This window comes from Chelonia mydas, chromosome 27 (assembly GCF_015237465.2).
Source record: "Chelonia mydas isolate rCheMyd1 chromosome 27, rCheMyd1.pri.v2, whole genome shotgun sequence".
NCBI classification, from domain to species: Eukaryota; Metazoa; Chordata; order Testudines; family Cheloniidae; genus Chelonia; species Chelonia mydas.
Window position 1 is genome coordinate 11,654,603 of NC_057860.1, and position 27,858 is coordinate 11,682,460.

The window sequence follows — 27,858 nt, forward strand, 5'->3', positions numbered from 1 at the left end:
AGCAGAGTTGGAGCAGCACAGAGCCCTACCCCCAAATCATCACCATTATTACTTGATTTGATTATTGTTGTCTGTATCTGTACCTTTGAAAAGCCCAGGGACCAGTTTGTACACTATGTCTTGTAAGGTTTTGTCAGACCTGAAAGACACAAATAAGAATGAATCAGGGTGGGTCAGTGTAGTTATTTCCGGATCCATTCCAGTCACCTGTCTGCGTTCCCTCTCCAAACCAAAAGGGAGCACCTTTCACTCCTGTGCAAAAGACTGGCACAAGGCTCATGCACCATTTAAGCCCTCAAAACAGGGCTTACGTGGGACTTAAGTAGTGCACAGACATTGCACTGGCCCTTTGCAAAGGAACACAGCCGGATGAATTCAAGACCACGCTGGAGAGGCTCTGTGCCAATTTAAATATTGCTGGTAAAACTCCGATTGACTTTGATGAAAGTGGACACAGGTTGCAAGTAGCCTTATTTAAAAAAAAAAAAAAAAAAATCCAGGCTTTGCGAGCTCTTGAGCTATTTGATGTTTTATGGAATGCCTGAAATTCAATGATTACATCAGAATGTCATTTCATTTTTTTTTAAATTACATTTCTAGCCTTTGTGACTGCAGAGAAAAGCTGAAAAATAGCCACCATCTAGCTCTAAGATTGCACTTATCCATAAAACTCAAAGTGCTTTACAAAGGTCAGTATAGCTACCCCCATTTTACAGATGGGGAAACTGAGGCAGGAGGGGCCTGCCCAATGTCACCCAGCTGGTCAGTGGCAGAACCAGGCCTCTCATTATTTTATTTGCATTGCCATGGTACCTATCAACCCTTGTCAAGGACTAGGACCCCATTGGTGAGGTGCTGTACAAACACAGAACAAAACCTCACAGTCTAGAAGCAGGTCTCCTGAGTCCCAGTCCAGTGTCCTACCCATTGCCTCTCATGTGTATTCTAAAAGCAAGTTCAGAGAACCCAACTTCTAAAAATATATAGGTCATGATTGTTAAGCTAATGATGAGTAAGGCTAAGATTTTGTCAGGAGTATTTTTAGTAAAAGTCACGGACAGGATGTGGACAACAAACAATAAATCATGGAAGCCTGAGCCTGAAGTCGTGGAGATCATTTTAAAATCCTGGAATCTGTGACCAACTTGTAGCCTTAATCATGATATGTGGGGAGCCTGGCTCATGATTTTTGAACCCTTAACACTGACAATCCTGAATACCCCCCTACCAGCTTTTACAAATCTCTACGATCAATAGAAATGTTTCCATGGGTTTTTGGTTTTTTTTTAATTATAAAGATACCATGTTTTGTTTAGGCTTTGACATCCCTCTGCAGTATTTGCAACCCAAATATTGCTGCTTTGTAGGACATAAAAACTAAGCAGTGAAACTTAAAATAAACCAAAGCAGAAAGGGACCAGTTCTACATTTTGGTTGTCTGAGGGTAACATTTTCTAAAGGACCTAAGTGGTGTAGGGCTGGTATTCACAAAAGTACCGAGGTGCTTCATTTCCATTGATTTCCAGGGGAATTAGGCAAGCAGGTATCTTTGTGAATCCCATCCCTAAGTCCCATTTGCAAAAGTGACTTAAGGCCAGAGTTCCAAAGGCATTTAGACCCCTAAAAATGCAAATAGGTACCTAATGAGATTGACAGATGTGCCTAAGCAGGACAGGCTCCAAAATCCCATGCACTTCAATGGGAGACAGACATCAAACTCATTAAGACACTTTGGTATATACCATTAAGTATCTATTTGCATCTATAGGCACTGAAATACCTGAATTGTATACTGAAATTGCCCTAAATTGGATAGCTGCATTTCAAAAAATTACCATAAGTCAAGTGTCAAAAGAAAACAAATATGTTAATGATGACAAGGCAGTTGTATTTGCAATTATTCCTACTTTAATAATAGAAGGCCTTTAATAAAAAGGGGCAGTCATTTGCTATTCTTGAAAATGATATTTTTAGCCTAACCATGTCCCTTTGATCTATAATTCCTTGCTGGTGTCATCACAGGATTGAGAGACCACCCTCTGCCATTATTTATTACATGTACACATAGAATTTGCTTTGTAATTTACAGCAAGCGAATGAAAGAGCAAGTTCTGTCATTTGATTGGCTAGTTAATTACAAGATGGTCATTATGCTTGTTTGCGTCAATAACCATTTCATCCAATAGCTCCAGCCCCAGGGTGTTTGCCCACTGTGTGTCACAGATGGACACCAGTCCTCATGGGTCCCAGGTGTATTTGGGATGTCATAATCCCATTGCATATTATTGGTATCCCGAAACTTGGTGCTGAATGGTGCCAAGCACCTGGCAGGAGAGAATCCATAGTCCTTAAAATAGTCATGACTGACATTTCTGACAACACAGCTGGGTATCATGCAACTCAGATGGAGGGGGAAGGAAAAGAGAAAGGAAAGTGACTAATCATGCAAATTCAGAGTCTGATCCAAAACCCAATGAAGTCAATGGGGAAGTCATGAGGACTTTGGATCTGGCCCAAAAAGCAGGGCTACAGCTCTAGTTCCAAGAATAAATGGAAAAAATGGGAACATCCGGGTCACTGATCATGTATCAAAATTATTTCTATAATATAATAAATAACCTTGCCCTTTTATAAAGATACCTTGCTCAAATATAGGGCTTTCATCTTTAGCCCCTTCCATTTGAAGCTCTCAACGTTCTTTGCTAACCTTTGTGAATCAAGTCTCCCAAGACCTTCATGTGAGGCAAGTTGAGATAATTCTACCCATTTTACAGATGGGGAAGCCAAGAGAGAAAGAGATTATGGCTAAATTTTTGAAGTTTGCATGCCTAAAAATAAACTTTGACTGATATGCAATGAGAGATGTGGGCACCTCTGGGAAAAGGTCAGGCCCCTTGTTTAAGAAGTAGTTTAGGGATCCACCCTATAAATGTTTGGTCTAAGGCACAGATCCTCAAAGGTATTTAGGTGTCTAACTTGCATTGATTTCAATAGGAGTTAGGTTACCCATATGACTTGAACAAGTTTTCTTCCAGACGCTGACACAGATTTCCTACCCACTTCTGATTCCCAAGACTGCCTCAACTACCTGACTCTGATAAAAATAGAGAGAGAAGACTGTGGATTTGATTCTCATTCACAATCCAGGCCCCTTGATGCTGCTCAAGTGGTGTAAAGGGACCCTAGTGCCAATGAAAATTGGGGTCTGATTGGACAAGGATGCAAAGATCTGCACAATGGTGGGGGAAGGAGGGGTTGTCTATGACTAGTAGCTACTGCAATGCAAATTATAAATTAAGGTTCGGGTGATATCTCAGAGCTTGGAAGATCAGTGCAATTCTAGCCTGCTGCTTTGTGTCTGTCTGTATGTTGGCAGAGTGCATCTCCGTCTGGGTCTGTGCACACATTCAGAGATATTTAGCAGAAAGGTCTGTGGGAGTTAGAGTGTAAATATTTCACAGGGAACCAAAAAAAGAAAAAAAAAGAAAAGTGTTACTACAGAAACGAATTTACATGGAAGAGCTAAAAAAAGCCCCTAGTGATGTATTGCAGCCTTAATGGTTTCTATGCCAACCACCTGCAGAGCTAATTCTACAACTGACAAGACATGTCTGGGTTTGGGGAAGCCAGACGAATGGGGAAGGGGCGAAGCTGGCATAAAGCATGCACCAAGCACGGGGGTTCGACTGCATTCGTTTGATCCCAGTGGTTCTGGGCATGGAACGGGGTTCTGGAAACCACCCACCCACCCAGAATAGTAACAGCCCAGGCACGGCCAGCCGCACGCTCACACAGAATCCTCCTCCACTGGGAGAAGGATGCATCGTTCCAAGGCAAAGGGATCAATGAATTATAAACCACAAGCGGGCTCAGGTTAAATTTCTCTTGTCGTGGCTTCAAAGCCTGACATCTGTGGTCAGGGCATGTCTAAAGATGACCTCAGGTACTCAGTCCAAACTGACAGAGGATGTAACTCGCATTGGGCCTTTCCCTGCTAATTAATCATCCCAATCTCTTTACAGCATCATTAAAGGGGGCTGGAACATTCATAGATGCTCCTGGTCCTGTCTGTTCCGTCATGACCCTTGTCGTCTGTCCTTCCGGCTCGGATTTCATTGATATTCTACAGCACAGAGCGTGGGGCCCCATTACATTAGGCACTGCATCTGCAATTAGTGAGACATTGGAAGCTATGGAGGCAGGGACTATCTTGACATCACAGCCCTGCCGGGGCTTTGCTTATGAGGTCAAACACTCCAGGAATGCCCATGATGACATCAAACACAAAATAATGAGTGTACAGAATTCCCTAGCCTGTGTAGCTGTTATGAGAGACATGAAAGTTAGGGTGTTCTGGTTCTGATCATTCCTTCCTCTCCTCCCCCACAAGCATTCAAGGAGTTGAGAGATTTTGGGTCAACATTCAAATAACCTACATACAGTAGACTATAAGGCATCAGATATAGTCTAGTAGGCTATTCTAGCAGACTATAAGGCAGGGGTGCAGGAACAAATTTTACAGTGGGGTGTCCTGAGACTCATTGAACCAAACTGTAAATCCTGTATATAATGGAATCCACTTTGAGCCGGGGGTGCGGCAGCCCTCCCTGTTCCAGCATGTATGCTATAAGGCGTAAAATTGCAGAGTGCAAATCCTGTTCTTCTGGGGCGACAGGTTTCACTTGGCTTCAACTGAAGATGCTTATTCTCTTTAGTAGAAAATAACACTCCTGATCTTCTAGAGCATCCACTGGAGTGGCTGAAGGAAGAAAACCACAAGAGGTCTTTCCCAACACAAAGGTCTGTGATTCTCTGCTGCTTATGCCCTGAGTCAGCAAACTAAGGTAGTTGTACGGTGTCCATTTCAGTAGTACGTGAGCGCCTCACCATCTTTCCTGGATTTATCCTCAAAACATCCCTGTGAGGTGGGGAAGTGCTGTTGTCTCCACTGGACAGATGGGAAACGGAGTCACATAGAGACTAAGGCCTGGATCCTCAAAGGTAGGTAGGTAGGTAGGTGCTTAACTCCATTGGGTGGAGGCCTTTGAGGCTCTGGGCCTAAATGACATATGAAGTCTGTGGCAGAGCTGGGAATTTAACCCAGATCTCCTGAGTCCCACACGTGCCTAACTTTATGAAAGTAAATTAGTCCCATTGGAGACAATGGACTTCCCACATGCTGATGGTTAGGAACATACCTTGCTGAATAAGGGTCAGAATTACATACAAAGACCTCAGTTTTCCAAAGCAACTAGTAGTTTGGTGCCCAGTCTGGGGGACTTTAAAAAGGGACCTCGTTATTTGTTAATTCTGTGCATCCACCTTCTGGAAATCAGGGCCCCTTCAGGCGTCCCAAGTTTCCCCTCTCTCAATAAATACATAAATAAATTAAATAATGGATGCAACCAAAAGCACTACTAGTGGCTCTGGAAAAGTTAGGCCAAAATATCTGTCTCCCAACTGCAGCAAAGCAGGGATGAGAATTCCTTGTGACCGCGGGGCTCAGTGACATGCTACAGCAGAAATCCAGAGCCTGATGCTTCCCAATTTCCATGTTCTCACATATTTGGGGCTGGGGGGCAAGATCCAGAACAGTGAGATTCCCTCACCTGATGCTGAGCAGGGGCCTGGTTTTATGCACCTGGACATCACACATGGGACAGTATTTGTTGGTCTCCAGGTAACGGACGATGCAGGTTTTACAGACTAAAGGAAGAAAGAAAGACAAAAATAAATAGGGTAAAATCAACATACAGACACACAGGGTGAATATCACCCTGGGGCAGAGTCAGCACAAGGCCTAGGCGCCACTTAAGCACTAGGTATTAAGTCTCACTTCGGCTCCATTTATAAATGGTGCCGAAGCAGGATAGAAGTGGTGTCTAACTTTCCCTGGCCCTCTGTACAGGGCTGGCTTTCACCCACAGCGAACAAGCAGCTGCTTAGACATTCTGGGCAAGATAATTTTTTACCCTCACTGATTGGAAAGTAATCTGTGACAGCTTCTATTTAATCCAGCTGTTAGCAGCCATATATCAATGAGAGGGGGATCCCACCAGTAGGGGCTATTCCACATTCCCCTCTTATCAAGGCACAGCTGCCCTTACACCTTGCTTCTTTCTGCAGGCATATTAGAGGAATTACTAGATTGGAGCAGACCCTGGGTCCAGCCAGTCTAGGATCTTGTCTGTGAACAGCAGCTGGAACTAGATGCTTTAGAGGAAGGTAGAAGAACCCAAAAGCAGGTAGATATGGGATTATCCGCCTCCTACACACATAGCTCTCATTCTGATCTCTAATAGCGAGAGATTGCCTTACACCCTGTATAGCACAAGGGTCCCTTCCCAAATGTTTGTTGTTGTTAATTATAACTCTGGTTATTCTTGACAACCATAGAAATGTCTTGAATCTTGCTAAATTCTTGGCCTTAGTGAATTTGTGTAGCAGTGAGTTCTAAAGTTTAATCCCATGTTGTGTGAAAAAATATTACCGTGTATCAGTTTTCATTTTCCCCACCTTTTAAGGTCTCCTTGAAGAAATCCACAGCTTTGGCATTTCCACCCAAAGGGATGCAGCAGTTTTCCTTGGAAATATGGTAGGATTCTAGCTTCACCACCCCCTCCCCAATTCACCTCAAAATTATTGAACAGGTAATCTTAGGCCAAGAGTGACTAGGGGTTCGGGGTGCTTCAAATTTGGGGGTGTCTCACATGACAAGGAGGGCCTGGTTTCCAGGAAGGGAGAGCTCTGCTCTTCCTGAAAAACTAGTATCAGCCCTCTTTAAAGGGATCGCGAGTTAGGCACCCAAAAAATCACTAGCCACTTTGGAAAAATCTTGGCCCATGGGGTTATATTCTGGTGAGCAGCTGGGGAATCTCTCATCACCACCAGCTGGCTTCTGAGCTTAACACCCAGAAAGGAGATCTGCCTGGTGGAATGAAAGAAGAGAGCATTTCATTGGGAACAGCTGATTTCCCCTGTTTCCCCCCACCTAGGTACAGAGGAAACTTACAAGAGTGTAAACATTCCACTATGGTGGTTGCGTCTATGAAGTAGCCACCGCACAAAGCACACATCAAGTGGGGATTCAGCTCCGTGATCTTTATCCTGGTGGTTCTGTGCATTTTGGATCAGGGCCTCAGCAGATCCTCTCTGGAAACAAACACACACACCCCACCCCGAGGATCAAGTTAGTGGCATCTACAGGGTCATCACCCCTCCTGGAATATTACAGCAACCAGAACCAAGTCATCAGCTGGAGCTAGCGAAGGCAACATTCCAGAAGCAAATGGCTCAATAGGTTACAAACCACAGGAGTCTCTGGTTTTAGGATTTATTCCCCCTCCCCACACACACATACACCTTGTAATCTGGGTTCTGTGGTCAGGCCTTGCAAAGCCTCTGAAATTGCAATAATACAGAGAGAGGACTGAGCATTTGTATTTTAACAAAACAAAACACCTCTTTTTCAGCCCCCGCAGAGTCCGACTGGGACAACTTTACAATGGGTAGCAACCTTTCCAAATGTAATCTTGTTGATGACACTAACTGGTTATGGGTCTGCACAGTGCCTAGCGCCTAGGGGCCCAGAACTGGTCTGGGTGTTACCACAATAGAAGTGTAAAGTAATAATAATACTCATGGGGGGAAGATATAACTCACCTAGAGCATTACAATCTGGCCCATAGTGATCCTACAGCTTACATTATACAGTGAATCTCTCTTTACTCCCAAATCCTGACCAAAACACATACAAGATAAGGAATTTATTTAGTAACGTGGTTTTATTTCTTTAAATGGAGGCAAATCAATTCAGAGAAAACAACGGGCAGCCCAGCTGAGTATAAAGAAGTGACGCACCAATTTGGGTAGTAAAGGAGGTAAGAAACAGATACAACATGCAGGTTTCAGGTTTTATAGCTGCTTCCTTACTGAGTTTCAAAGCTGGGCAGAAATAATAGGTCTAAACCGAACACATCCAGCCCAGGTTGTCCACTCAGGATTTTGCCTGTTTTGTAGATGCAAGGATGGAGATTATTACAGGAACACTTTTTTGTTAAATGGAGCCCTTACCAGGGAATGCCCCAGAGCCCTCTAAATTATATATTTAAACAAAAATAAAAATCAAGAGCCTCATTGCTCATTGTCAGCTAACAATAAACTCCTCCATCCCCAATATTCTCTTCCTCCAAGTGGACCTCTGCCACCAAAGCCTGGACGCACACTACCTCCCTGCCTCTTTCTCCACAGCTGTAGCCCATTACAAGATCATCTGTAATCAAATTAAGGCCAAATGAAGCCCGCCTTTTGTGTTGGGCAAACCTCAAGGAAAAGGAGAAGAAGGGGGGGAAAGAGGAGCAAAGTCTGCGGCCCTTAAGCAGAAGGATCACAGCAGCCCCACGCTGCTGGCATTTCAACCCGACCCAGCTAGGAGCTGAAACAGCTTCACCTTGGTTCTGGCTCTCCACGTGTCCTCTTTCGTTCTTCCCCAGCCTCCTGCTGACACCGGCTAACAAAGCCGAGGGGAGATTTCACTTTCTTTCGTGGTCTTCCCCCGGGCCCACGCTCACTCCCAGCCCCCTCCCTCCAGCAAGGCCATGGTCCGGAACAAATCAGATAAATGGTGTAATTGAACATTAACGTGCAATTCATTAAACGCACAAGCCCGGAGAAAGGCAGAGGCGAGAAGCCCCGCTGCGTGTGATTTTACATGACCTGTGGGTGCCTGCGTGCGCCCATCTCACGGCCAGAGCGGAAGGACAGGCGTGTCATACCCTATGACACACACATCACACGTGCGTTTCTCAATTAACAATATAGAGGCACATAGACAATAAGCAGAGAGGAGACACCACCCAGACACATTAAATAGGCGGGCTGGGTGAATATTAATCATCTGCACACACACACACACACACACACACACACACACACACAAGTTTACAACTTCAAAGCAGTGTCATATTAGACACACGGGTATAGTGTTACCACCATCACATGCACATTCATATTGTGTGTCTGTACACTCATACCGAGTCTGCATACATGACAATTATGTTCTTCACGCCTTATTTTGTAATCAGCGTGTGTCTATATTTTATTTCATGCGTGCGTCCATTATCTACCATATTGGTACCCTACTTTGAAGATGTAAACTGCCATACAACCGCTACACACACACACGGAATGGGTACCTATGGCACCATCTAGAGTGCAAATACACACCCATCTACAAACACAATGCAGGACGCTAGGATTCCCTTCTAATCATGCATAAACGCTGACCATAATCTGCCCCCCCCCTCCATTAGCACATGGAAGAATAGAGAGCACCCGTCCACACCCACGCGTGGCATTGTCATGTCATGCCACACCCACCCAAAACAGTCTCTGATTATCTCTACCGCTTCTCTAGAACACATCCACTGCCCCTCCCTCCCACACACACACACACACACACACACACACAGGCCTAGACCCACACAGTGGGGTCGTTCATTGCAGCCTAACCCAGGCACACAAATACCCCCCGCCCCCATTCCCCGTGCCCGGTGGCGCAGCGTGGGCACATACCGCAGTCAGTGATTCCCCGGGCACGGACTGAAAGGTGCCCAGCCACCAAACCTCAGCGCCCCCCGACTCGCATTTCCCTTGTTGTCCTTCACCGCTCCGATCTCCCAGCCGGAGCCCGGCGGGGGGCCCTACCAGGCTCCGGGGCCTCCGCTTGCCTTCCACTCGCCTGCCAGCCAAGGCTCAGGGCGGGGAGAGCGGAAAACGGGGGCTCGGAGGGGCTGGCCAGCCTGGCAAAGGTGCGAAGCGGCACCTTTGTCTCCCTCCACCCCCCGACCGGCTCCTTTTCCGCCTGCCCGAGCGCAGCACCGCCCCTTTCCAATGCCTTCATGCATGCAAACCAGCCCCCCTCGCCCCCCAATCAGAGCCACCGACACCCGCGCGGGGGGGGGGGGTATTTAAATAGATGGATACGTATGGCTCGGTGGGGAATAGACCGAGGGACCGCATTTAAAGGGACAGGCTCTTCCTCCACGGGGGAAATCTAGGCAGGGGAAGGGAGCGACTGGTGCCAGCTAAAAAACAAAAAAGCTGGCTCCACTCGCCTCCGGGCCGATGGGCGAGGGCCAGGCATCGCCTGATTGTTCTGCGGGCCTGGGGGTGGATTTTTAGGCCGTGGGAGCTGGCAGTGGGATTGGGCCCTAAACCCACCGCAATGAAGCGCCTCTCCTAAATATCTGCCAAAAGTAAGGAAAGAGGGCAGGCGTGTAGGGGATCTCCTGGACTTCTGGGGTGTGTGTGGGGGGTGTCCCCAATAAAAGAAATCCGGATTGAGACTGTCCTTGCTGGGATGTCCCCTAAACGGCTCCCAACGCCCCTCTCCCCAAGCCTCAACTGGTGTGAATGGGAACTCGGTCTTTTGTCTGCATTCCTCCCTCCCGTGGGGTATTTATATGTTTTAATAGGAGTGCATTTTGTTTTATGGTAAAAGGCATTTTCCGCCGGTGCCTTGTGGTTTCTATAGAGACTCCAGAACCGGCTGCTGGCCCCTTGCCCGTGACAGAGCACAGGGCCACACACCTCATTAAGGCAGGAGATGAATTTAACAATTGTACCTGGATTCGAGGGCACGCTGAATTTTGTGGCTTCGTTGTTTTCAAATCTGTGACCTGCTTTGGCTTTTCACAGCCAGGCACCCAAATAGAGATTGGGGGGGGGGGGGCGGGGGAATAGCTCGCCTTGGCTAGAATGAATACATTTGCTTTGCTGCGGGGGGGGGGGGTAGTTGGGAGACTTTTTTTTTTAAGTGTGTGTCTACATATGCACGCCCCGGGAGAGAGAGGGTGTGATCGTTGCTTGGAAAGCAGAAGGGGATTGGAGTGAAAACTCCAGGGCTGGGCACAAAGATAATAAGCACCGGGCAGAATTTTTAGTGGCGGAAAAACATGACTTGTCTGCAAGGGGCAGTTCCCATGCCCTCCCCCCCCCCCCCATACACACACGAAAGAAGACAAAACGGAAAGGGGAAAAACAACGGGTTTTGCCAACATTTTATCCCGAGTTTGAGACCCTGAGCGGGATGTTTGCTGCACGAAATAAAGTGGGGTTACAATCTAGTCCCCCTGGGAAATACATCACCAGTCGATGCAATCAAGTGCAGAGAGCTGCAGAAAGTCGCAGATGTCAATGTAATTGCTGTGTTCGCCCCCCCCTCCCCCCGCCCCCCGCCGCCCCTTCCCGTTACTTTAATATTTACTATAGGAGACGTTCTAGCTGGGGCCCCGAATCGCTGCCGTTTTATTGTTTCTATGGTAACTCCTATACTTGGCCAGGAGCCAGAATATTATTACAACCATCCGAGGTGGAGGGGAGAAGGGGGGGGGGCTGAAATAAAATCTATTTCTGTGCAAATGAGTTTGTGCGTGACGTCAGTCGGAGGCCAGGCTGTTAGGAACACACACACACACACACACACAGATTCAGTCCCCTTACAAGCCATTCGCTGGGGGGGGGGGTATTTATTTATTTTACTTTATGTAAAACCCTTGTTATTCAATAAAAAAAAACCCACCCCCCCTCTCGTGGCTAGTCCAAATGAGCTGTTTCTTAACAAGTCCTCCACATGCCGGGCATGGAGGGGATGGATTTGAAAAATGGAAGCTTATCCACCTATTATAATCCAGACCTGGCGTTAATCTATATCGGATCGAGTGCAGCGCATTGAGGGATTCCTCAGAGCCACCTGGGAGAGGGGGGTTGTCCTTGGGATGGAGAACCATTGTAAAGGATAGGTGCAGAAGTGTGTACACACACACACACACACACACACAATGATGGGGAAAGCGCTTAACGTTCACAGACGCTGTACCCAATACCAATCAAAGAACCCCCATCAGTACAGTGACGGATCAAACTTCAAGGCAAAGGTGGGGACCAAGCCGCGGAGGTGAGACTGTGGGACAAAACTTAAGCACAGAGATGGGCGTGTCTCAGGGGAAGGGGGCCGAGGAGAAATTGGGACCAGCCTGCTCTCGGCGGAGGCTAAAGTCACACCCACCCCCTTCGGAGCGGGCAGCTCAGGGGAGCAGGAGCGCGGTTTGCCCCCCAGCATTAGCGCCTGCCCGCGGGGGAGCATTTGTGGGTGGTTTGCAAACAGGCCAACCACACAATAGATGCGGGTCAGAAAGAGGCTCGTGGGTTTTTGGAAACGCCTGTTCTGCTTTCTGGACCGGACTGGGTTATTGTTCCCCCCCCGCCCCCATCACCTTTCTCCCTGCCCCTTTTCCCTTTGTAGATTCCCAAGGCAAAAGCACTTCTCACACCCCTTTGGGGGTCCCCTTGGCTTGTTTGCTTCCTCTCCCCCCACCCCTTGATTACACTTAATAGCAGCACGTCTCTCCCCCCACACGCCCCCCGCCCCCTTCAAGCCTCAGCATCATCAAGGTAGCTCTCCAGAGTGAAGTGCCCCCCAGACCCCTTACAAGTCGCAGGTGACGTTGGGGCTGCTGATAGGCTCCCTGTGCGCTGGTTTCTATAGTTACCTGCAGGGTAACAGCTGGCAAGATGCCAACACCAACAGCCAAGCCGAGGGGGGGGAGCTTTGGCCGGCTTGGTGCACCTGAAATCCAATCCCCCTCCAGTGACTTGGGCTCTCGCAGGGCAATGCGTTCTGCAGGTCCCCTGCTCCCTGCGCCTGCCTTTTATTTTATCCTCCCCGTCTAGCAAATGGCGTCACGGGTCTCTAAAGGAGAGAGGGGAAGGTGGAGGGGAGGGAGAGCCCGAGACGCCAGCACAAACCGGTTTTAATAAAAACGGATGATAATAATCATGATTTCATGACTCAGATATGGCTGGCGCTGGTTAGGCTCCTTTTAAAAACGCTCACACACCCCCGCCCCCAAAATAAGCACCCTCCACCGCCCTGACCTTTTCCCCACCCCCAGCCCCAGAAAATAAACAAAGTCAATCCTCCTCCACTCCCGCATCCGTCCACCCACCCACCTACCTTCCTGTATACCCCCCTCCTTTTTTTTTTTTTTTAAAAAAGACCTATTTAAACAGCTCTGATGCATCTTTCCCCTTCTACACTAAACCAAGAGCTGGTTGCCTTTAAATGCCCCCTTTGGGCTTAATTTTGCAGAGGCATCCCGTTCCCTTTAAAAGGTTAACTCCTTAGGGACCTGAAAGAGACTGGTCTGTGATGTAACTGGGAGATTGGCGAGCTGCTTCCTCCCCCCACGCTCCTGCTCTGGTAATGACCTTGGGCAAGGCGCCTTTCTTCTCTTCTGCCTCAGTTTCCCCCACCTGCGAAATTAGAGGAATGGTGCTTTCCCCCACCTGGCTGTAAAGCCTGAGTCATTTCATATTTGTAATGGGCTCCTCCTTGGTCCTCTGGTGGAAAGCACTATATCAAAGTGGAGCGTGTTGCTTCATGGTTTGATTAAACAGCGTCGGGGCTGGAATCGTTGGAGGTGTCTCTCCTCCAGGGCACAGTCCCCAGAAATCCAGATGTATACCCCACTCCTTCGCAGAACACCCAGCATTCACCACTTCTCCTCCTGCTACCTTCTCTAGCAAGAAAAGGAGGACTTGTGGCACCTTAGAGACTAACCAATTTATTTGCTCTAAGATGCCACAAGTCCTCCTTTTCTTTTTGCGAATACAGACTAACACGGCTGTTACTCTGAAACCTTCTCTAACAGTTTAGCTAGTTTCTCCACCCCTGGGGCAAGTTTTCTGAGCAGAAGGATCCAGATCTTTCCAACTCCTAACTCCACGGGAGTGGGCAGGAAAACAACATATCGATTGGCAATACAGAGAGGCATCATTTATACCCAGACAAGACATGCCAAGCTGGTAATGCGGGCTCCCAAACGCTCATTAGAAAATATTATGAATAAGATAATAATAATAATAATAATGATAATAATAATAATAATAATAATGACATATAATTTATTTTTTTGCAAAATAGACACGCCCTCATTTCACAAAGCGACACCCGCGACGTGGCCGGTTAATGTAGCCTTTGCTAGCAGTTACAGGAGGCATCAGATCCCGACAACAGGAAATTCTCCTTTCGGGTTTGCAAACTACAGTGTGAGGAGCGAGAAGAGGGTTTACACAAAGCGGGAGGGCACGTGACCTCAGATGTGGGTCTGGATTTAAAGTCGCCACAAGGCTCCAGAACCGGAGCAATCGCCCTTTTTCCCCTCTCTCTCTCTCTCTCTCTCTCTCTCTCTCTCTCTCAGCCTCCCTTAGTCTGTGCCGAGGACACGTTATCTTTCCAGATCACCAAAGTTTTCTCTGGTTATTACCAAACAATTTTGCTTTGCTGCCGTTGCCTCGCAAGAATGCGATAGCAGGTCTGCAGTGCAACCATCCCCGTTTGAAAGGGATGAGAAAAAAACATCTTAAAAGCAGACAATAATTCCGAGATACAGATTATTCCTCCCATGGAAATAAATTATTTTGCATGTTGATTTCCTGCAAACCTGTGGGCTATGCATCCTGCTATTATATACACACGTATATCCTGCTGCCCTTTTTTTTTTTTTTTTTAAGTTTCCACACTCATTGTTAACAGAAGATATTGCATATATTTTTCAATTTTTAAACCAGATTTGGGGGGAGAGGGGAACAATAAGAATTGTTCTGATCTTTTACCCTGACATTTGATTTGGTTTTAGAAGAAGATGAATCGGAGCTTTTAAAATGTAGAGAGGAAGCTCAAATCCTCCCAAGAAAATACAAGTGAAGAGCCTCACAAGGGCTTGGAGATTTGGGGTGCTTTAATTTGGGGGAGGGTGCCAGCACTTTCTGAATAGCAGATCCTTTTAAGGTATCTCAAGACAGGCACCCAAAACTGCTTGGAAATCTCAGGTGAAGTCAGTGTAGAGTCAAGAAGACTTCACACCGCCAGGGACTTTTGGAGTGAACATCCTCACTTCCTTTTTTCTAACAAACCCACAACTTTTTGCCAAAAGCCAGCGTCCAAATGTTCTCGATTCTGCAGTACCCTTAAAAAAAAGCAAGGTCCTTTCTCTCCGTCTGCCTCTCAGGTCAGAGCCTATATATTTCCAGATCCTCCACTCCCCCTCTGTCGACTCAGAAATGATGTTCTCTGGGGCTTTCCCCGGCAGATAAATAACAACAACAACCGTTAGTTAGTTAGTTAGTTAGTTAGTTAGTTAGTTAGTTAGTTAGTTAGTTAGTTAGTTAATAAGCCAGAAGACTCCAGTCTGAGAGGTTTTTCACATGTGAGGGGGGCGCCTGGAACCTTTGGCACTAGTAAGAGTGGAACAGGAGAGTGGAAATTAGATAGATCTCTGCCCCTGGACCTACCGCTGACCCGTGAATCAACTTCTCAATGTTAAGGGCAGCTTTAAGGTATTTCCAGCCGCTTTCTCTCCCCCCTTCCCCCCACGAAGGGGTCATTCAGAGAATTAAGCAGAGCGAGCACACACACACCCCCGGCCCCCTTCCTCAGAACCAGGAAAATATTTGTACAGATGTAACCAAAACAGTGGTGGCTGATTCTCTCTCTCTCTCTCTCTCTCTCTCACACACACACACACACACACACACTCACACACCCCTCCTCCCAAATTCACTGCAACTGCGGACCATTTTTATCTCCTCTGGAAGCATTCAAGGCAGCATCTGACCAAGAATGCAGCTTTATGCAGGCGAAGAGAAGCATTTCCACAGACGGGCCCCAAAACTGGATTTGAGGAGGTGGGGGAGAGAGAGGAAACAGTGAGTAATTGAGTGGAAAAGCCAGTCAGAGCAGCATTAGCCTGCTAGTCCTTCTTGCTTTCTCGGAGCTATAAATAAAAAACAAACCAGCCACCAAGTACCCCTACGCAGCTGAACAGAACACTCCATGCTAGATTAACCGTCCCTTGTCCTCCAGGGCTAATGGAGAGCCGTAGTATTCAGCAATTCTATACAAAGGGCCAGATTCTGCTCTAATTTACCCTGGTCTAAACGCAGAGCCAGTCAATGAAGTGGCTGCTGATTTCGAGGAAGAGAACTGAGTTTTTTTTCTATATTTCAGGGAACAGGCGGCAGTTCAGAAACCCCTGCTGTTAGAGTGTACATGTATCTGGATCATTAGGGTTTGTCCATAACATGCACAAGTTAAAAGAGACTCAGACTTAAGAGCAGCTCATGGAAATGCTGTCAGGAAGTCCCAGGGATGAATTCCAAGGCAGCAGGGAACTTTGTCAGAACCAGCGAGCCCCATTCTCCACCATGTCCTCAGACAAAACTTCGATTGACTTCTCCAGTTTAGCCCAGATAGGATCGGGCCCCCCTCACTGTGAGTTTTTAAAGGCTGTTTGGGGATCGTTTTATTCTTCGCATTTCTTCTCTAAAGTTCTTCCAAGGAATTTGTATTAAAAAATCCAAGAGATCAAACTGGATCTTTTTTGCAGCCCTTAAGTTTTACAGTTTATACTGTTGGGGGGGGGGAGTCATTTTCCTTTTCTTTCTTTCTTTCCCCCTTTTCCCTTTTAGGTGCTTAACTTACTCAACAGAGCAGAAAGGGACAGAATCAATAAAAAATCTCATCTGGCTGCTGCAGGTTTCTCCAGCCCCAGAAGAGGACTTGTTACAGAATCTAGCCCTGCCAGAAGCAGTTGTGGGAGTCCAGGGCAACGTGTATTTGTTAGTAATTAAGTATTTTTCCAGTGAAAAACCCTTGGCATCACATCTGTTGGTGACAAGCATATTGGCTGCAGCAGTCTGGAGAGGTTTGGAGGCTGAGTTGTGTTAGACACCACAATCAATGGCATGACAGCAAATTCCCACAGTCCATCTGCCTGTGTAAATCACTAGCATGCAGAGAAGAGGTGCCAAATATTCAAAAGAGGTGATGATGGGTCCCGATTTTCAAGTGCTGGGCACCAGATTTTCCAAAGAGCCCAGCTCAACTTTAGCCATAGAAATAAGGGCAAGATTTTCAACAACAACAAAAAGGAGGCGTGGGGGGTCCAGCACCCAGCGTGACGATTTGGCGGCTTATTTTGGTGCCTACATGAGAGCAGAGTTCTTTTGAAAATCTGGCGCACGGCGCTCAGTCCAGGCTACCAGTGCAGTGAGGGTGGATACAGGTATCTGGAGTAAACTCACTTTTTATTTTGGAAGACACTGATTGGGGGGAGTGGGGGGGAGTGATGCCCCAGTGGAAGACGGTGGCAAAGCTCTGCTCTGCGCTTCAGTGGTAGCAGGGAATCACCCCTCCTAGTGCTCCCAGTAGCGGCTCAATCGCTCCCCAATGGGCTGCTGTCACTTTTCAATCCGGTTGAGCGGTGGGCTAGCTTTTCGGTGGGTTTCCCGGGGAGGTTCCTAGTCCGGGAGAACCTTTCTAATGGTGCTTGTTTAAAAATGAAGCGCCCTCCCTGTGGAGGTAAAAGGAATTTGGAATTTCCAGGTCTGATCTTGGCTTATTTGTGATCTGATGTTATTTGTTTTGTCTTTTCACGCAGCGTAGTTAATCATTGTTAACAGACCACAAGGTCTGAAGGCAGGAGCCGGCTAGGCCTGGGAGTGAAAGTTCCAGCCACTGGGCCTTGAGAATTAGAAACACTTTACGGGTTCTTTTGTTGAAGTTGTTCCCAATACACATTGGAAAGGGGCGATTGGGGACACGGGTACAGGTGTGTGACTGGCCAGCATCCGAAAGGAAGAGAGCCGGAGAAGGTGAGTCTATGTTCCCAGATGGCAATTCGCACCACCCGAAGGCAGGGGAGGGTGGTCTATGAACTCAGCGGTGCACTTCAACCCAAGGGGTGAATTTCACCTTTCCGGGAGTTCTTTTCCCCTGCTCCCAAGCTCGCCGGGACAGCGGTTCGCCACTCCCAGCCGTTGCAGAGAAAGGAGACCGAGTTTGCGGGGAGTGGAGGAGGACATTTCAAAGTCCCCCATAACTTCCAGCCATAACGAAACCTTTCATCAAACCGCACCCTAAGTCCTTGTTGCCTTGTAGCAGTGATTTGCACCATCTCTGGTCCAACTAAAAGTCGATTCTCTAGACAGCTGTCACCCCCTCCTTCCTCTCTGTCTGCCCCAGCTAAGAAATAACCCCCAAGTCCCTCCTTTTGCATGTCATTCTAAAACTTGTCAAGTCAGCGGGGAAGCCCTCCAGCAATGGTACAATACTCGAAGGCAGGAGGAATCCCCCAGACACAAAACACACACACACACACAACACCTCAAGCTGCGAAGCAGCGCTCACTGCGCACGGTCAACCTTGCGAACAAGCAACCCAGGTGCAAACCTGCCATTCGCAAAGAAGCGGAGCTCGCTGGCTCATAAATGTTCTCTCTCTCTCTCTTCCCAGCCCCCCAGCCCCCACTCAGGAATATCGCAGGGACTTGTCGATAAATGTAAACAAAGGGATCGATCGCCGGGATAAAACGCTACGAGGTTTTGGTTTGTCGAAGTTTACATCCTCCTGTACGACCCCCTCTCCCGACTCCAGGCTGCGCAAGGGAGGTGCTCAGCTCCCTGAATGGAGCCTTCCATCCTGGATCCTAAGACAAGCCTCGAACCCATACGAGAAAAGTCCCCGTGGTTTGTCACCTCGGCCGGGGAAGAACAAATACACGGACACCTGCCCGGCCACTAGAAACGGTCCCGACGTTCTAGGATGGAACGGGGCTCCCTCCATTCACAACTTGGATCCACCCCGCCTAAGACCATACACACGAGCGCGACTCCTGGCCACTCTGCGAAGGGGATGGCGAACCTTGAACTCAGGGCTCTGATTTCAAAAGGCAAAACCAGCCCCATTTCCCTCAAGAATTGGCTCACTACTACAAAAGCCCCTTGACACGAGATTTCTCCCCGTCCTGCCCCATCAATATCAAACAGAACATCGATCCTCTTTGCAGAGGGTTTTGGGGTTTTTTTGGTTTTGGGGTTTTTTTTGGTTACACAAGCGTTATTTCATGCAGCTTTTTCTCCAAACAAAGCAGGCTTTGTGCGCAGACGCTCCATAATAATGATGATAATACAATCTGGGGTGAGGAGAGAATATTTCCATCACATAGCTCTGTGGAAGAGGTGATGGCTAAACTGGAGAAGGAGAAAGGGACCTACATAATTATAAAACCTTCCCTCTATCCCACACATTCCCACCCCCCCGAAAAAAATATATGCCCTCCAGAAAGAGTTCCATAGACAAAGGGAAAGTAACTCTTTAATGGGAAGGGAAATATATATGAATGTCTCCCTATCCAAGAACTCCTTCCTTGAATTCTAGAGGGAAAGCTATAGAAATAGAGGGTCTTTGACTCTTTGAGGGGTCGGGAATTCTTTATTTTATTTGTTTATTTATTCTGTCCCAAAGTAAGAAGAATGGCCCCCCTTTAATGAAAAAAGGCGACATGGAAACAGGGGGGCGGGGGAGGAGAGCCCCTTTAGTGCCCAGCCCCCCTCCCCCAAGCCGAGCTGTGGGCTCATTTCGATATTCTATTGCAATCTATTATTCATCAGGCATGGAGGGGCGATCCGGGCTAATTAGCTGCGAGGTGTCCACACGTAGTTGGGGAGGGAGAAAGACAGAAAAGGAAAAAGGCCCTGGCGGGATCTCAATGGGGATTGATTTATTGTTTGTTTGCGTGGTGGGGTCGCGAGGGAGATGAGTTGCAAAGTGGATTTTAATTCCTACATCTCCTTTCTCTCTTTCTGATGTAAGAAACGGAGCCCCATTCAGATAGCTTCGTTGGACTTCCATATTGATTCGCAAAACATCGCGACAATTAAAACCAAAAGAAAATGCCCCCCTCCTCCCCCCACAGCTCCGCTTGACTCTGTTGCCACGATTTCACCCCCACCTCCTACCCCACCAGGGTCTCCTGGCAAATTCCTTGCGGCCACCGGTGGGGGTGGTAAATTATTTCGCTATTTATTTGTTTTAACACGAGCGGATGGGACCCAGATGACTTCGGGAATGACACAAAAACAAGGACCCCCTTCCTCTCTCTCTCTCTTTCCACACACACACCCCTCTTCTCTCTGTCGGTCCCCTCTGGGTTCAGGTCCCAGGCCCTGGAATCCCCACCCCGCCCGAGGGGGGCGCACAGGAACAATGCAATCACTGTCTCGTAAACTTGGGGGCCTTCCCCCCCAAGCTTCCCCAGATTCATTTTCTATCCAACCGTGGAGAAACCGCGCCATATTGCTCCAACAGCTCAGTTCCTAAGACCCCCCCCCCGTACCACCCATGCCCATGCGCCCTTGGGCATGTCTTGCGCGCCCCTTGCCCTTTGCGCGCTTACAATGTGGCCATCCCGGGGGGTGGGGTAGTTCCTGGGGGCTCGTTGGGGGGTCGGGCTCGGCAGGGTGCTGTCAAAGCCGGTTCCCTCCCCCCAAGCCCCCTTCTCCCTTGCCCCCCCGCCGCCACACACACACACCGGGGCAGCCCCCGCCCGGCTGCCAGCCTCCCTGCGTCGGGGCCAGAGAAAAGGGGGGAAAGAGAAGGGATCCAAAAAGTTAGGCGTGCCAATCGAAGAGAGAGAAGGAGGCGACACCAGGCAAGAGCCAGCCGCCGGAGGAAGAAGCCAAGCGAGCGGGCACGGCGGAGCAGACAGCCTCCCCGGCTGGGGGAGAGAGTGGAGAGGTTGTGGGAGGGGAGGGGGGGAGTGAACTGCCATGTACCTGGGGGGGGTGAATCTCATGCAAATTCTCCCCCCTCCCGACCCTGCCAGAAAACCAGCAGCAGCACAAAGAGAAAGATAGGAAGCCGGGCAGGAGATGGATAGCAAATAAACCGATCGGCCATCTTGAAAGCAGAGAGAGAGAGAGAGAGAGAGCGGAAAAATAGCAATGGAAGGAAGAAAAAACCAGTCCCCGCAAGACAGACGATGTCACAGAAGCCGAGGCAGGGAGCTTGCAGCCTGGACCGCAGACGGGAGCCCTTCTCTGGAGGGGGGCGGGAGGGAGAGATCTCTTCCCTCCCCCTCCGCCCCCCAACACCCCCCAGGGCAAAAGGGATTTTAGGGGGAGGTGCGTCCCTACCTGATCCCGGATCTTTTCTGGGGGAGGGGGGGCGAGCAGCGTTGGGGAAACAGAGAGCTCCCCCAAACCCCCCCTTTCTTTCCTGTTCTTTTTTTTTTCTTTTTCTTTTTTCTTTTTTTTTTTTTTTTTGGTGCCAAAGCTGCGGAGCTGGAAGAAACGCGTCTCTGTAGCTGCTGATGGGATCCGATGGGAGGGGGGGGCACAAAATGGCTTTTTTTTCCTTCCAGACAAGAGCTTGGCCCCGCCCCCTTTTGCCTCACGTGATCTCATTCCTTTAGGGTGTTTGCAAAGGGGCTGAGGTGCAAGAGAGGGAGGCGGGGGGGGGAGACAAAAACTGAGATTTGTCGTCCCCCCCACCCCAGACATATGCCCCCCCCCGCCCCCAGGAGCATCCTGACACAGCCAGCAGCATCCACCGAGGCCAACCCCAGCCCAGAGACCCAGCCGCAGCCTCGGAACCTGGGAACCATATGAAGCATGAGGTTCCAATCGGAACAAAAGCAGCCACGCTTTTTCCCCCATGCGGGGTCGGGGGGGAAGAGGGGCAGGGGGCTGGCAATCAATCGGAATCATAAGCAGGAAGAAATCCATGGGAGGGAGGGGTCGGTGAGACACAGAATCCCGACCTCTACTCCCGGATTTTGCCGTTCATGTCTGGGAGAGGTGAAGAAATTGCAGATGATCCAGAGCAACTTATGTTCCGTTTCCTTACAGTCTCCAAGCAAACGATTTTTGTTTTATTTTATTTTTTTGCACCAGGAAAAATATATACGTGTGTGTGTGTGTATTTCTCCCCCTTGCTCTCCGCTTTGTATCCATCCACAGACCAGCCAGGCACTGCTTAGAGTACTCCATGAAGGGAAATAGATTTAAAAGGCGCTGACATATCCTAGAAGACAGAGACACACGGGGATATTCCAGCTTGTCCAGTTCTGCACACACACACACAACGCACGTCTTTATTCGCCGCTCCCTCCCGGGCGACTGTTGCGATCTCTCTTAAAACAAGGCTCGCAAATAAAAAGAATCAAATCAAATAAAGCAAAGGGATGAAAAGAGACAATTTGAGGGGGTTTGTTGGGAAAGGACCTGGCTTTATTCCCGTTCCTCCCCGGAACATTTTGATTCCAACCCAACGCGTTAAGTTCCAAGCACAAAGCGACCTGCTGTCGACAACTTCATACAATTTCTTTGGAGACTCTCTCCGCTGAAGTTTGGGAAAGTCCAGCCTTCAGAGACAAATAACCTGCCTCGGTGCTAGGTGTCTCCTTCCCTGTATTTGTTTTTAAACCACAGAGGCAGACTTTAGATTTTCTCCTCCCCCTTTTCACTGTTACCCTTTATAATTATTACGCTCATGTCACCATCCCTGTGGTCAGTACCAGATTTTCAAATATTCCCATTCGCTTCGTTTTCGTAGATCTACCTCGTGGTGGGTTTTCTAAAGACCCTTCAACTCCTTTATTTCTCCCTTCATGTTGTCCTTTGCCGAAGGGAGTGAGGGGTTATCCAAGGGGAATCAGGTTATCCAAGGGGAACCAGGATTTCGACTTGCCGTGTCAATTTCATTCCCACCCCTGCTTGCGCCTCAAACTGTCGGGGTTAGCTTCAGCCTTGTCCTGTACCTCGTGTCTGCATTGACAGGAGTGCAAAGTGACTGTAAACGTGGTGGGGGTTTAAATGAAGGCGTGGGGCGCAGGGCAGAACAGAACCAAGCTCCTAGAAGTACACACACACTCACAAAGACGCATCCACATAAGTGTGTCGACGATATTTATTTAAACCCGCAAACAGGAAGCGCCTAAGATGACAAGGATACCCCGTTCCGCCTCTCGGCTTGCTACATTTGTCCGTGATTCCCACTGCACCACTTGCCCCTGTGTATTGGCTCCCGACTTCCCATGGTGATTTGCCGCTCCCATCATTTAGTCCTGTGCTGACACACGGCAGTTAGATGCGGGGGGGGGGGGCGGGGGGGTTGGTTTTCGATCTTAAACCAGAAGGCATCACCGGTTTCTATTTTGCAGCTGTAATCGGCGGAAGTTTGCTGTGAGAAGGCGCCAAATGCTGGCTAAGTGTATTTCTGGGCCTTGTGGTAACTTTATCTTGCCTCTTAAAACCTCAAAAGTTCTCTCTGTTGTTCTTTCTTTCTTTTTTTCGAGTGAGCAGCCAGGTTTTCTTTACGTCAACAGCTGTAGCTGACGTTGCTCCTGATCGAGTCTCTTCTGCACTGCAAGGTGCTCTCAGACGGGAGAAGACTTTAAAAAAGAAACGGAGCCCAAAGGGCAGGGCGGGGCGGGGGGGGGGGGGGAAGTGGGAGGAAGGAAAAATTGATTCGTTCAGCGCAGTGTATTTCCAAGAGGCAAAGAAGCTATACGCAAGAAGTGATTGCAATCAGCAGGGACCTCTTTTGACTAAATGGGCACTGTCCAAAAGCAAAGATTCAGAAAAAAAAGTCTACCCCGCACCCCAAAACTCTTCTCCCCAGGGCTCCTAAAAAAAGAAATTAACACGAGTGCATTTTAACATTTTACCAGCTGGAAAGTTTTTGTTGGCAAAGTTAGAACCACTCGTCCCAAGTGATGGCAGAATCTGGCACCAGAAAGGACCATTTCTTGCAGTTTTTTAAAGTTGTGTCCTTTCCCTGAACATATTCTGAGCGCGAAAGTGCTTCAGAATAAAACTAGATTTTTTTAAGTAAGGTCACTGTCATAGCAAAGGGGTTTTTATTTGGTCAAAACCCCCAGATTAGTAAATCGCACATTTGTTGCTAACTATTTAATAAGCTTTATAATATAAAGCAACTGGTTCACATTTATTTTATTGTATGCTCTAGTGTTTTTCCTTGGGACAAAGAGAAGGGATATGTTAAGGCAACAATTGTACCGGAACAATATTAACTTTCCAAACTACTTTAGTCCACAGCTCCTACTTTGTTTAGCCTGAAAAGGGGGGAAACACCATTAATTTGTCAATTTAGCCCTGTGTACAAATAATCATGGCATGGCGCCTGATTAGTGGGATGGATTTTTTTTAGGATCTGTGGAAGGGGATTTACATACTGACATCACGTGCGTCTAGGGAGGGAGAACTATTTAGTGCCAGCCTAAATATAACATTTTAATAAGCAGGCGAGATGAAAATGAATTGTGATCGAGAACTCTGTGTCAGATCTGTCGTATACACTGTTCATTCATCTTATTTTAGTTTTAAAACTTATCGTCGGTTTGCAGGTCCGGCCATTAGATTCAGCTGTGTTATCAGTTAAACTCCGATGGGTGACCTAAAGGAAAGGTGCTTTTCCCCTCTCGTCAGTTTTCCCTTGCATTTGCCTATCTAATGAGACCAACAAGCCAACTTCTTTCTCTCCCGCCGTTTACACCCACATGTGCATCGCACTATAGACGAGGACACCTTTTTTTGGTGACAGGACTGCAGAAAGTTCGCGGATTTTCCCCCCAATAGAGAAGAGACACTGTCTGGTTTTGGTTTGTTTGGGGTTTTTTTTTTTAGCATTAATCTCTTGTGGGATTGAAAAAACAAGGTCAGCCACAGAGTACTTTCCTTATTGCCATTCGTATGGGGGGGGGGGGGAGAAAAATCACGTCGTCTCTAGGGGTTGCCAGAATAGAAACGTGCAGAGAAAGACACAGATCTCCTCTCATCCTGTAAACTTTCTCTCCTGCATCCACAGGATGCGTTATCGGGTTAGAATCTCTCTCTCTCTCTTTTGGCGGGGGCGGCTCTCCCTACGGTGGGAGCTGCACGCTTAATGGACGCTTCTTTAATAAACGGACCCTGTGTGTGCGCGTCTTGGCGGTTTCATGAAACACAAGGACTCCTCCTTCGGTCTAGTGCTTCGTCGCCCAGCCCCGTCCCCAGACGCACACCCCTGCGCGGCTGGCCAAAGCGCCCCTGACTGAAATCTGTGCCGGTTTCTTCCCCGGGCTACAGGGACCCTGCAAACACAACCCCACCGCGCCTTGGGATCACCCGTCCACTGGGCTCGCCTGCCACCGCCCTGACCTGCGTGCAGAGCAGCCCTCGGTTGCAATTTAAAGCCACAGGAGCTACCGCGGCTACTCGCTGTCTCCGAACATATCCGGTGGTCACCTTGGATCAAGCCCCCTCGAGTCCATAGACTCACACTGTATAACACCCTTTCCACACGTACACACACGCCCCCGGCTGCTCGTTGGCGCGCCGGTTCCTAGATCTAAAAGAGAAGCAATCAAACCCCAACTATGTGAGTTACTGTTCACAGCCTGCCCGGGCTACAGAAAACTGCTTCCCCTTGCCTGGCAGGATGGTTCTTTGAGAGCTGGGGCCAAAGCGGCGTCTGGTTTTCTACAGACATGAGGCGCTGGGTCTGTCTCCTCCGTTAGTGCCTGTCTGGGCTCATCCCTCCAGCCCCGTCCACGGCAGGTGGAGAAAGGGAGGAGGCTCTGGAGTCCGGGGAAAGGGTGGAGGCTCTGGAGTCCAGGGAAATAGCTGGTGGGTGCCGGGGATGGGGTTGTAATTCGGAGGCTCTATGGGATTCAGTCGGGCTCCGCTTCAAATGAAATACCTTGATTGGCCATTATCTCAGTTAGCAGCCCCCCCACAATTAGCAAACTATAGCATGGTATTTAATTGGGCTTTAGGCGTTCGCCCTGCGAACGGCTGACTGGCGCTCGGGTGAGAGATCCCCGCTATGGAGGGGAACCGAATGGAAATCGGTTCCAAGGAAAGCTCCGGAGAAGGCTCGGGAAGGAAGGCGGGTGTCCATCTCCTTAGCCTGCCGTCTTGTCTGAGGGGGGCGCCAGGCTCGGGACAGACCCATCTCCAAGAGACCCAAACGCCCCAGCCCACTTCCCTGCAAGTGTTGCAGTTTGATTTCAAACCACACCGGTTTTAGGAGGGGGGAGTAGGCACCCCATGTCCTGTACAGGGAGGCAAATCCTCAGTGTAAACGGGCATAACTTTTTTTTTTTGTACCCGCCGACGATCTAATTAAAGGTCTTTAAAGGTTGCTTTGCATGTTTGTAGTGAATCTCTCTCTCTCCATCCCCATCCACCCCATCTTTCTTTCTTTCTTTTCTAACATTGCCAAAAGTATTAATTTTCCCCGATGTGGGAATTGTCTATTCTCGCTCTCTCTCACCGATTAAATTACATCCATATAGTATAAATCGCCCGGGACAAAATATCTTTTCAAAGGGAGATTTGTAAGCGGGGTGCGTTCACACTGCACCAGATCCGGTCAGAGGCAGCAGACTCCCCACATCTGCCGGTTCGCGGAGAGCTGGTATTCCCCTCCTGCAATCTGGGGTGCCGTGTGCCCAGAATCCTGGGGGCCTCCGTCAGCAACGCGAGTCGTTCTTTAAATAGTTTACTATTTTCTTCACTCCGTCCATCCTTTGGAGAGGTGCTAAGATCCCCAGACAGCTCATCTTCCCCCCTTCCCACGCAATACACCGAGCCTCTGGGCACAGGAAAGAAGCCAGAACTAAGGTTTTAGTTTCGGTCCTGCTGTCCACGTAATTTCTCCCCAGTTTGAGGAGCTGGTGCCCTGAGATGGGAAGCTGCACCTAAAGAGACTCCGCATGTCTTCTTCCAGGGAGAGATGCTGGGATGGGATGCATGGGGGGAGGGGGAACGGGGAGAGAGAGAGAGAGAAAGAAAGAAAGAAATACCTGCAAAAGGCATTTGGCCAGATCCTGGGAGGTATGAACGTCCGCTAAGAGAAGCAGGAGCTGCGGGACAACGTGGTGGTTGGTTGCCCCAACCCTGAACTTTCCACTGAGGCAAACCTGCCCTTGCCTTCCCTTTAGAACCTCAGGGGGAGGTTTGCCCCGGGTGAGAACAAGGGGGCTGGGCCCAGAGAGTTTGTATGAAATAAATAAATTAAATAAACAAGCAAGCAAACAAACATCAAAATATCTTAGCTCGGTGACAGCTGTTTTCCTCCTCTGCTGTCGCTTGGAAAACAGGGGTCGGAGGCTGGCCGGAGGGAGCGGGGAGCCAGAGGAGAGATGAGATGGCTAAAGATACTATTTTTCCTTGCTTCCTCTATGAATATTTCACAGAGCAGGGCTGTATCTGGGGGTACACAAACCTGTGTCCACAATAGATAAATATGCAGGCGTTATCACACACTCATAAACACACCCCACACTCACACACATTCCTTGCCGCTTGCTAAAGAGACAGTACCAACTCCCCAATGTATAGACAGTGGTTTGTTTTTCTTTCTTTACTGCCCTAGTTAAACCGGTTAGGTTATCGTTCTAAGCTGTTGAAGGGCATTCTGGTTGGATGACAGGGCTGTTTGGAAACCGATGAGTGCACAGATGAGCAAGGGGCAGTCTGAACTAAATGTGTCCAGAGTTTTACCTGCGACCCTTTCCGATACGCGGTCTTTGGAGTCGACTTTCCTCGAAGGTGTGATACCCTTTTACAGGATCCCCATGGAGAACAGATATTTCCCTGTGCAGACCGGATGTTTCATACATGCACCAAGGACTCCCCAGCCCCGTCTGATTTTGGTTCAAGCCCACAGGACAAATGCACCCACAAAGCGCCTGGACGCAGCCTGCGAGCAGCAAGAAAATCTGCCGGGCAGGCAGGAAAGCCCCAGACTCCGCAAAAAGCTGGCTGCCAAGAAGGCTTGGCGTGGGGGACATGAACACGGGGAGGAGGATGTCACAGGTCATGCCGAGCCCTTCAGGAGTGGGCACCCCAGCGGGATGCTGCTGCTCCTAAGGGTCTGGTTCTTTCAAGGCACCAGCTGCCTGTTTAGGAGGCAAATCGAAATAAAGCAACGGCCCAATCTGCAAATGT

At 48.7% G+C, this 27,858-nt stretch overlaps 1 protein-coding gene across 6 annotated transcripts in view; it reads right to left on the bottom strand.

The window, feature by feature from the left end:
* The window catches only part of PCGF2 (polycomb group ring finger 2), a 37,240-nt gene extending 15,956 nt beyond the window's left edge, over positions 1-21,284 (bottom strand). For 2 of the 6 annotated variants that reach the window (XM_037886725.2, XM_027824435.3), the window contains exons 1-4: positions 21,037-21,274; positions 7,013-7,152; positions 5,610-5,706; positions 84-139 (exon numbers count right to left, since the gene is read on the bottom strand). In XM_037886725.2, the coding sequence (XP_037742653.1) occupies positions 84-139; positions 5,610-5,706; positions 7,013-7,124 (265 nt within the window). In that variant the 5' untranslated portion in view covers positions 7,125-7,152; positions 21,037-21,274. Of the gene's footprint in view, positions 1-83; positions 140-5,609; positions 5,707-7,012; positions 7,153-8,449; positions 8,527-9,573; positions 9,915-21,036 lie in introns of those variants that run through there. The other 4 variants (XM_027824433.3, XM_043536724.1, XM_043536726.1 and 1 more) reach the window with 4 other exon arrangements.
* Positions 21,285-27,858: the final 6,574 nt, after the last annotated feature.